The sequence below is a fragment of the Anneissia japonica genome, unplaced genomic scaffold (assembly GCF_011630105.1).
Source record: "Anneissia japonica isolate Jap-2015-1 unplaced genomic scaffold, ASM1163010v1 scaffold287647_len29312_cov128, whole genome shotgun sequence".
Classification (NCBI taxonomy): domain Eukaryota; kingdom Metazoa; phylum Echinodermata; class Crinoidea; order Comatulida; family Comatulidae; genus Anneissia; species Anneissia japonica.
The window spans coordinates 18,926-28,868 of record NW_022732343.1 but is presented as its reverse complement, the minus strand read 5'-3'; the positions used below and the strand labels follow the sequence as shown (position 1 = coordinate 28,868).

At 33.5% G+C, this 9,943-nt stretch overlaps 1 protein-coding gene across 1 annotated transcript in view; it reads left to right on the top strand.

Annotated features, from left to right (window-relative positions):
• The first annotated feature begins 6,342 nt into the window (after positions 1-6,342).
• LOC117115654 overlaps positions 6,343-9,943 on the top strand; it is a 22,248-nt gene continuing 18,647 nt past the window's right edge. The window contains exons 1-4 of the mRNA XM_033259549.1: positions 6,343-6,660; positions 7,444-7,546; positions 8,589-8,699; positions 9,247-9,367. Coding sequence (XP_033115440.1) covers positions 6,641-6,660; positions 7,444-7,546; positions 8,589-8,699; positions 9,247-9,367 — 355 coding nt within the window. The 5' untranslated portion in view covers positions 6,343-6,640. The remainder of the gene's footprint in view (positions 6,661-7,443; positions 7,547-8,588; positions 8,700-9,246; positions 9,368-9,943) is intronic.

Below are 9,943 nucleotides of genomic sequence, written 5' to 3'. Positions count from 1 at the left end.
CAATTATTATTATTATTACTAATTAGTATTACTATTATTATAAAAATAAATGTTATCTTTAATTTATTATTGCTGTTATTATTGCTATTATCACCTTCAATGTTATTATCACTAATTAGTATAATTAAAATAGATATTTAAATATCGTTATTATTACCATATTATTAGTATTGTTAAAATAAATATTACATATTAATATTGTTGTTGTTATCTCCTTTATTATCGTTATTATGACTAATTAGTATTATTAAAGTAAATATTTGAAAAGGACCGACATATCACTGGTGATTCACGTCATTGGATGCATCCTTGTCACTGACGGGTTTCAAACATAGCCCCCAATGGTCGAACAAATATGAAGGACTGAATATCTGTCATTGTTCAACAATACCAATTGTTCCTATTGTGGATAATTGATACTAGATGCTTCTCCCCACTTAATTTTAACGTACAGTAGGCCTAATTCTTGGGCGTGGTTCTGAAGAAAATAGTATCGAAATGCACGCCATCGTGCATTCATTTGATTTTTAAAGTCGGATTCAAAATAAATTTTTAACATTTTAAAAAATCATAATGTGGTTTTTCTATTTCAATTTTTTATGATTAGGTCTACAGTATGTACTCATGTTTTATGTCAGTGTTTTAATGTGAACAAAATTAAACATTAATATATGTGTTTTTCTTAATTATTAAGATTGCTTAAATTGTTAATGTTACAATTGTCAGATTTTATTCCATTCTGTAAGTGGCGGGTTTTCTCTGTTGAATAAGAGTACAGTGTGAAGAAATGTATACAACGATCTCACGACGATGAGACGATGATCAGAATTTTACTAAAATATACTGTGTACTTCATTTTAATCATATTGAAGAAAAAGGATGCAGAAACTGGAATATTTACATTTAATTTTAATTATAAATACGGTAACTTGTGGCCGAGTTGACTGCAGCCGAACTTTTTGTGGCCGAGTTGATTTGTGGCCGAATTGACTTGTGGCCGAGTTGACTGTGGCCGAGTTGACTTGTGGCCAAGTTGACCTGCTTCCCTACCAACCAACTACGAGAGGTTAGTTCCTAGGTAGGCTAGTTACTTAGATGGAGGCCTATCCTAGGCATGACGCTAGGTCTAGGCTAAGTAAGGCATACTGCTTATCTGCACGCCTATAGGCCTACATAACATTGTTTGAGACGTTGGAATTGTGCGTACAGTTAGCAGACTGTGCAGTTTGAAAACTAAGCAAGCATTTATTTGAACAGTTAAAACTGCAAGGAAATTGTTGGACAATTTTAACAATTTGTGGCACAGACAAGCCAAACCACAAAAATTGCAAAAATTGATTTTTAGTTATTAGTACAGGGTTAAAACAGTAAAATGTGAGCTATTGTAAAAGGGTCATTTAAATGCGACATTTCGTTATGATTATGAAGTACAGTAATACCAGGGAGTTGTTATTTAGAAGGAGTCACAACACATTTATCTACTTATCTACAGCCAATGAGCGAAGCGCGGTGTACTGAATCTTCAAAGAGAACCGTGACTAACTGCCTGTCTTTTGTCAATAGGATAGTTGTTAAAATTTTGTCTTTGTAGAGAAAATAATTTCGTGACAAACGACCAGTAGAGCATGCGCAGAGTTTTTTTTATTCAATTTTCGCTGTTCAATAAATTTGCATCTCAAGAGAGTTTTACGAAGAATAATTTACAAAAAACCGCATAAAAATTCGCCTTTTCGTTAAAAGTTACGACTATTTGAAGTGGAACTATATGTGTTTGTTCGTACACCGTCATTTATAATTTTCATGGGTTTTTGATAAGTTTTAAAGCTTATATTTTATATTTTCCGCACGTATCTCCATTTTATAACTAGGACAAATAGTTTATGCAACTTGTTAACTATCATTTTCTTTATGTCTCATTTTCTTACAATTTCGCACAGAAACGTAATTTGAGTTCAAACTGAACATGTTTTCATAGCAGGGAAATGATATAGGGGCATATTTGTTGTATCGGTTTGACGCTAGCGTGTAGTTGATAACTAGTTGCCATGCTTTTTCGTCACGCACAAGCATAAGAAGGTTTACTGCGCATGCTCATATTAGGTAATTGAACCTCGTCATTATCTACCTCTCTGCTTTCTTATCTTGTCGGAAAAGTAGACTGATCAAAAGAGAGGATTTTGTTGTGACTCCTTCTAATAACAACTCCCTGGTAATACAGAAGTTTAAACACATACACAGGCCCGTATCCAAGGGGGGGGGGGGGGTCGTGGGTCAATGAGTCAAAGAACGAACTAAGACTTGTATACGTTGTATAACGTTTATTAACTGCAACATCAATTGTAACTAACAAAAACAACCCCTGAAACAACAGAGAAAATAAAATAAGTAAGGTACATCAAAGTTACCTCTTACAAGTCCAAAACAATATGTAGCGAGCGGTAAGACCTCAAAATTATTCAAGTCTACTTTACATAAGGTAAATTAACTGTTCAATTAAATCATATTCTCTTATTATAAATTGCAAATAATTACATGAAATCATCTATCAGTTCTCATATAACATACTCATATTCATTAAGAATGTTGCATCTCAACATTAACTCTCAAATAATTAGACACTGGCAACTCGAACCATGTCTCTCAATATTAAAGATTTACTAATTCTCAACCTCGAAATAATAATCATATAACAATCACAATACCTGCGATGCCCTCAATGGTATACACCAAAATCAACACTGTAATTATACAGCCAATCACTGTCGGGATCGCCGACACCAGGTGAATCTCCTATTAAAACAACACATCATAACTTCTAATGTGATGTCACATATTCATATTTTAACATATTAGAAAACATATAAATCATAACACAATATTAGCATAATCCAGCAACCAACTTGTTACTCTTAACAAAAAAAATGACTAACTCTCATAATCAATACCTTACTAGTTCCATAATAATCATTACATTAACACATCATACAGTATATTGAATAATACAAACTTCAGTCAGAAGCAGATACTTAAATATCACAACTATTATGAAATACGCATAAAATTTGTGAGTTTTATGCGTATTTCACAACTATTATGAAATACGCATAAAACTCACAAATTAAACGATCAAATAACAAAATTAACTATTTATATAATAACAATAATCAATAAAACGATCACACTATCATCAGAATCATCGTAATAGTATACATCGTACGACGGCCCGATAATTACATGGGCGCCGCCATCTTGGATTAATGTTTATATAGAGCGCCCTCTCCAGCACGAGAGTTCGTGACAACTAATATTAAAACGTCAGTTGAGCATGTGGAAAAGCTTATCTACAGCTTAATCCGGAACCAAGCGCAAGGCTGACAATAAACAATCGTTAGCGTAGGTTATCATATTACAAGCCCACACTACAAATTCGTTCTACCGCAGACATTATTATAGAACATTATAACAACAATTATCAGTGGAGCAAGTTGACATTTTACTAAGCATTCATGGTAAATCATCGTTAACTATTTGCCTAAATCAGTGCATAATCTTTAACATGCAAACTAATCTGTACAACTTGGCCTATGCAGTACTGTATAGAACATCGATGTTAATATCGGGCTAGCATCAAATATATCGTTAAATTACACTAATATAATGAATAATTACACTTTGATATAACTTAGTATATCTGTACTATAATATTATACAAATTATAGTGATTACTACATATCAGTCAACTGCAGACAACAGTTACTCTCCAGAAGTAACCAGAATCAATCAGTGTCTCTACACATACGTCTTGCCTCATGCAAAACGGAGCCGCAACTGCCTTTTGTTCGGAAGTCGCGCGTTAAGCCACAGAACAGAGACGCTCTACGAAAAATCACTGCGCTAATAAACAGCACTCAGAGAATAATCAAGCGTGTGCTTATGTAAAAAAAGTAGTTCTAATTAAATAAACAACAATAAAATTCGGTTCCCGACACTAATTATAACCAAAAAAAATGTGACCTTGTTCCCAGAATCATTATAAAATGAATCACATAACAGTACAGTATTAAGACTGTATGAATGTACAAATGAGTTACAATAAGAATACTAGAGCGCTGACTCCACACGCGCAATCTTTTGTACTGCCAGCAACATAACACAACAAACATACGTACGTTATATATGCACATTATCGTCTAGGTGTATCTTCCCCTAACTACCAGCCGGTATGTCAGTGTATAGCAATGAAGTCAAAATGCTAGAATGACACCCCGGTTTAGACAAGTATAATCGTTCCTAGCGCTCTCAGAAATACCCTGAGACGAGTATACTCGACGCTGGAGCGCACACGTGTTAAAAAATGGTTACGAATTTATACAGTAGTATTTTTCATTTGGAAAACAATTTGCTTATTTCTCCATGTCCTCCACTGGTAATTTTTTGATAGGCCCTATCGCTGTGTTCACGGTCATATAGAGATTAACATGATAAAATGCCTTCAAATTAGTCTACTAGGACGTAAGAAAGCAAATTTTTTCGGGGCCTTCAGACCCTGGACCCCGACCGGGGTCCCTGGGCGGCCCCCTGGCCCCCAGCCTGGTTGCTCGCTGCACTCGCAAAACGCACCCCCCATTCAAAAAGCTGGATACGGGCCTGCATACAGCTGTTTAGAAAACAATATTTGAGAAACCATCATTAAAAACTTTTGTTTTAACATTGAAAATGTTGACAATAACAGCAAAGCATGATACTGTATATGTAAAGATTAGTTTATTGTATTAAAATAGATTTTTAAAATGTTGACATTCCAGCATGTTTTGGCTATTACAGTATCTCTGAAGCAGGATTTGCGATGAGTGACTGGTTTTGCTTGTCTTACCACATTTGTGCAGGCAATTTGCAAACTGTTCAGGGCTACTAAGGCATCATGCACATTTTAGTAGATTGCACTTTTTTTTAAATACTATTTTACTATTTATTCATCTGTTAATAAATGGGTAGCTGTGTGTCGGCTTATCATCTCAAAGTAGAATCATTGAGGTCAAATTAAAAATATGTGTGTTGTGGAAAGAGACAGGGATCCAGGGGTAGGGAGGCATTTATAGTGACACATTTTAATTGATTTGCATTTTTGATACTGTTTTAATATTTACTCTACAGTTAGGCCATGTAAAAAAAAAAAACAAGTTGTTGATTGTCCTTTAAAAAAGAAAAAAAATAATGTCTGAAAGCAGGTGGTTTTTTTTCTGTAATAAAACCACCCCCTTGATGCATGCCAAGTCTTCAAATACCAATGGAGAGCAAGGCCTCATTTAACAGATTTTCCAGTGCAGTGTTTTATCCTGTCTTACGACGCATCATAATCATCTGCCACTGTTTTAAAAGTGAAGTTTCAAATAAAGATTATTAATTATTATTATTATCAGTGGAATTTATACACTATCCCCTACACTAATGAGAGACAATACAGTAATTACACAAAAGAACAAAAAAGAAAACATCCTATCTGAAGTTTGATTATGGGTTGAAAGATGATATTTTCCTGTCGGAAAATCAGTTGGTACATCACGTCACAAAACAAAGGGCAGGATAATTATAATTAGGCATTTAAACTTATTTGATATTTTGATTAAGAATTTTAGTGGATAGTGGTACAAATTTATTTTGATATCTATTTGTTAGGTTGGATTTTTGGCCAAAAAAAATAAAGATAGGTAGGGTGCTTTCTTTACAATCATATTTTTATTTCCTATTCCAAAATTGATTGGCAATACCAGGTGAACCTATGTTTTGGATTGTGTTTCATGCATGTTTAACACAAAGCGTTAGAGACTAGGAATTTGGATTATTTGTCACCTTGAATGAACCTTACAATGCGGACATATGTATTTTTCTTATTTTTGTCCATAATAACAAAATCAAATAACACAATAAACTGATTTCAAATTAAACAACTTTTATTTTTATGTACAGTACGTAAATGTTAAAATATAGTTTAATGATACTCTTTGAGAAAACCAATGTAACTGCCATGATTAGACAGACCCGCCATTAAGAATCAGTAAAAAAAAAAAAGAAAATACAAAAATGACATTCAGCATAGATATACCTGCTGGGAGTCTGTTGTCCAATGATGTTGTTTGTGAATGTATGTGGCTTAAGCTTTGAATGGTTTGAATTACATTAACGCAAACCTTGACTTTCTCACTGCCACATATTTCATTCCCACTATTTCATCTTTTTCAATTGGTAGCTGAGGACAAGCTACCATATCCAGTGAAGGCCATTGTTTTATCATTCACAAAATTTGAACTGGGTGGTTACAGCCATTGAGCTGGAATATACTTCTTCCAACACCCCCTGTGCACTTTTACTAGGTTTAAGATATGATCACATCTAGTATACCCGTAGGCTTGCCTTAGTTCAGTTTACTAGTATTAGATACTGGTTAATTCTCACAATTGTTTTAAAATCTATACAAACACATGCTTTTGATACAGAAAGGTGATACCAAAGTCCAGAATCAGAAGATGAAAACAGGCAATCATACAGCTTGTAATGCACGATTGTTATACTTTACAGCATCTCAGTAATCAATACGTCAGCCATACTGTGCACACACATAAAGAGGCACTGATAAACAACCATGGAGCCTCAGCCTGAGGGGTGAGTATTGTACTGTACCATTGAACAATTCGGATAGAACAAAATATCTTTCAAAATGATTCTAGTTTAATGGATTGGCATGTTATTTTACGATCATTTCATCTGGATCAATATGGTAGGATTTCTTTTTATGATTATCCAAAAACAAAGATGTTTTTGACTTGCAACATAGATAAAAAATAAGCATAAAGTTTGGTTTTAGTACTAATGTACTTTATTATATCAATATTTTATTTTCATAAGAAAGTATAATACATACTCCAAGTATTGAAATACATGCCATCGTGTTGGGATTCAATATTTCGACATTAATTATGTCATCATCAGGAATGATGATGACATAATGTTGAAATATTGAATCCCAACACGATGGCGTGTATTTCAATACTTGGAGTATGTATTATACTTTCTTATCTGAGATTAATCAGTGGACCTTTCGGTTTTATTTTCATGTTAATGAAAACTGTTTTAATTAAAATATTAAAACTGTTTTTATTAATATATTTTTGTAAATTTTGTTAACAATGACGAAAGTGATCGGGCCATGTCCAGGATTGCAATTTTAAGGAAGTACAGTCTCGATTTTCTTAAGAATATGGACCTTTTCTGATTTGGGGGATGAGTCCACACCCATCACACCCTCTGGATACGGGCCAGGTGATGATGTTGAATATTAAAATTCATCATTCACGGTTGATGAAAGTAATCTGTATTAAATATCATGTCAAAGGAAAATATAATGTATGATTCAGTTTCAAACTTTGCTTGTGCATTATTTCACAGAAATGTGTTATTTGAGGCTATTAGACACCGTGACTGGCAAGAAGTAAGACGTGTCTGTGAAGAACATCCCAACCTTATTAACACTTATGACACCAGGATATGGGTGTGTATTCAGCTGATTATATACAATTATGGGTGTGATTTATTGATGAATTATCATTTTATTGGTTCTTCACTTCAGGCCTAAAGTTACTGTAGTCCCAAACATTGCCTTAAGGCCTGTCTAGACTCTAAAATTTTATTTCACAAAAATATGTGACATGCCCAAATATGGTGATGATGACATCACATTGTGACCATATTTGGGCACATGATGACTATATTTGGGCATACAACAGTTTTTTGTCGAAGAAAATTTGATAGTGTGGACAGAGCTTTAGTTTTAGTAATTATTAGCTGTGTGAGGCTTGTGTAGGCCACGGCTTGTGTAATATCCTCAGCTAGGAGGATTCAGTGCTTATGATGTCCATCTGTGCAACTGTTCTTTGTACAGTGATTTCAATGTTTGCACTGACAAATTTACATTCTTTCTCCACCCTACCCAGTTCCCTTCCAATATGTTCTTTATCCTCACAACTGATTCCCAGCCAACCCAATTTTTTTTGCTAAAATGGAAAAGACAATTGCCAAAAAAGCGCCGTAACAAATCTTGGCTCGTCATTGCCAAGATATTGTGGCCAATACAAATCAGTGCAGTGAATATAATGAACAAGAGTTAACAACACAACCACATCAATTTCACAACAAAGGTACAATTCTCTTACAATTCTGCTGCAGTAAACTATGTTTTTTTTTTCCCATTACTACGGTAGAACAAGATTTTTTTTACTAACATTGTACTTCTATGGTGAATCATGATTGACCACAAAACCATAGCAAACATTGTGTGTGTGGGGAAGGGCATTAAAGTGTTAGTTGGCATTGCCAGCATTTATTTTTTTAATTACTGTACTTGCGTTTTCTGATCCCCTGGTGTAAGCTGATCCCCTCAACCCTAATTTACACTGTATTAGGAACGTTTTTATGTGTGTCTTGCACTATACAGATTGCTTACAATTTTGTAAACAATGAGTCCACCTACCAATGATTTTAATGTTTGATGAAGGTATGTTGTTATTTTGTACATTTGTATGTTTGTTTTATAGTATGGAACACCATTATTACATGCTATGATACACCAACAAACTGCACCAGAAGACTTGATGCTACTGATGGTTGAAAAAGCTACAGTAGGGAATATAGAATATGAAAACCTGGTAAATGAAATTCAATAGCATTGTATGTTATTCAAAAAACAAAACATGTATATATATTATATACCGGTAATAAACTAATTCACTCAGTAAATTACAGTCAATTATTTCATTCTGGACTAGCGGTGAGATTTTTTATTGTTTTATTTAAAACTGAGTAGCCAGCCTATGATCATCATTTCAAAATATAATATATAAATAAGATTTTTTTTTTAATGTGAGAGATAATGATGTTTATAGATTAATTTATACTATTTACTGGTTATATTGTTGACAAAAAAATGTTATACTGTATCACAATTAGTCTTGCTTGAAAATATAAATTGAAATTGTGTCTTAGAAGAAGTGAAGCTTTTTTTTTAATTATTATGTTGTATGTATGGTTTTACTTGAAAATCATCATTAAAAAACATTGAAATACTGTATGTAATCTTTATTGTATAAAATTATTAAATATAAGCAGCTAATGGCATGACATGTTATTGTGGTTAGTTATGTGTATTGTTGGTATGTTTGTAATCCTTTACCTTATTTTATGTTTGTCTTTTAGTTGGGTGAAACTATTATCAGTTTTTTGGCAAAGCATATGTATACATCAGCATTGAGATGTGCATTGGAAAAGTCTGCAAGCAAAATAAACACAGGAGACAATCTTGCAATATTCTTGGACGGTAAATAAAGTTAATATCATCAAATTCAATCACAAACCTGAGTGAGCTACTGGTTGTAGCTACTGGTGTGTCTACAAAGAATTTTCTTTGGCAACTCCATGTCAGACTTTTTCATTTTGAACTATTCCATTCCTCAGGGTTGAATTTTGGGACCTCAGTAGTTTTTGTTAAATTTTAACCTTTCTTATCATATTTATGCTGATGATAGACAGATCTATATTTCTTTTAATCTGGCTGTAGAATTTGATGTGAAGATTGAATCTCTCAGAAATTGTATTTCTGAGTTGAAAACTTGGATGTCCGAAAACTTCTAAAAGTAAATAAGCACAAGACAGAATTCATCGTCTTGTTTCCCTTAACAAAGGAAAATATACCAAGACCTCCACATCAACATTGGGCAATTGTCAGATCGATCAAGTACCTCATGTATAGAATTTGGGTATTACGCTTGATTTTTCAATGACTTTGAGTTAGCACATTCCCAAAATCACCAGCTCCTCAACATATCACTTGTGCAATATACATGCATTTGTTACCTCACATCTTGACTTTGAAATTCTCTTGTTTTTTTTGTTT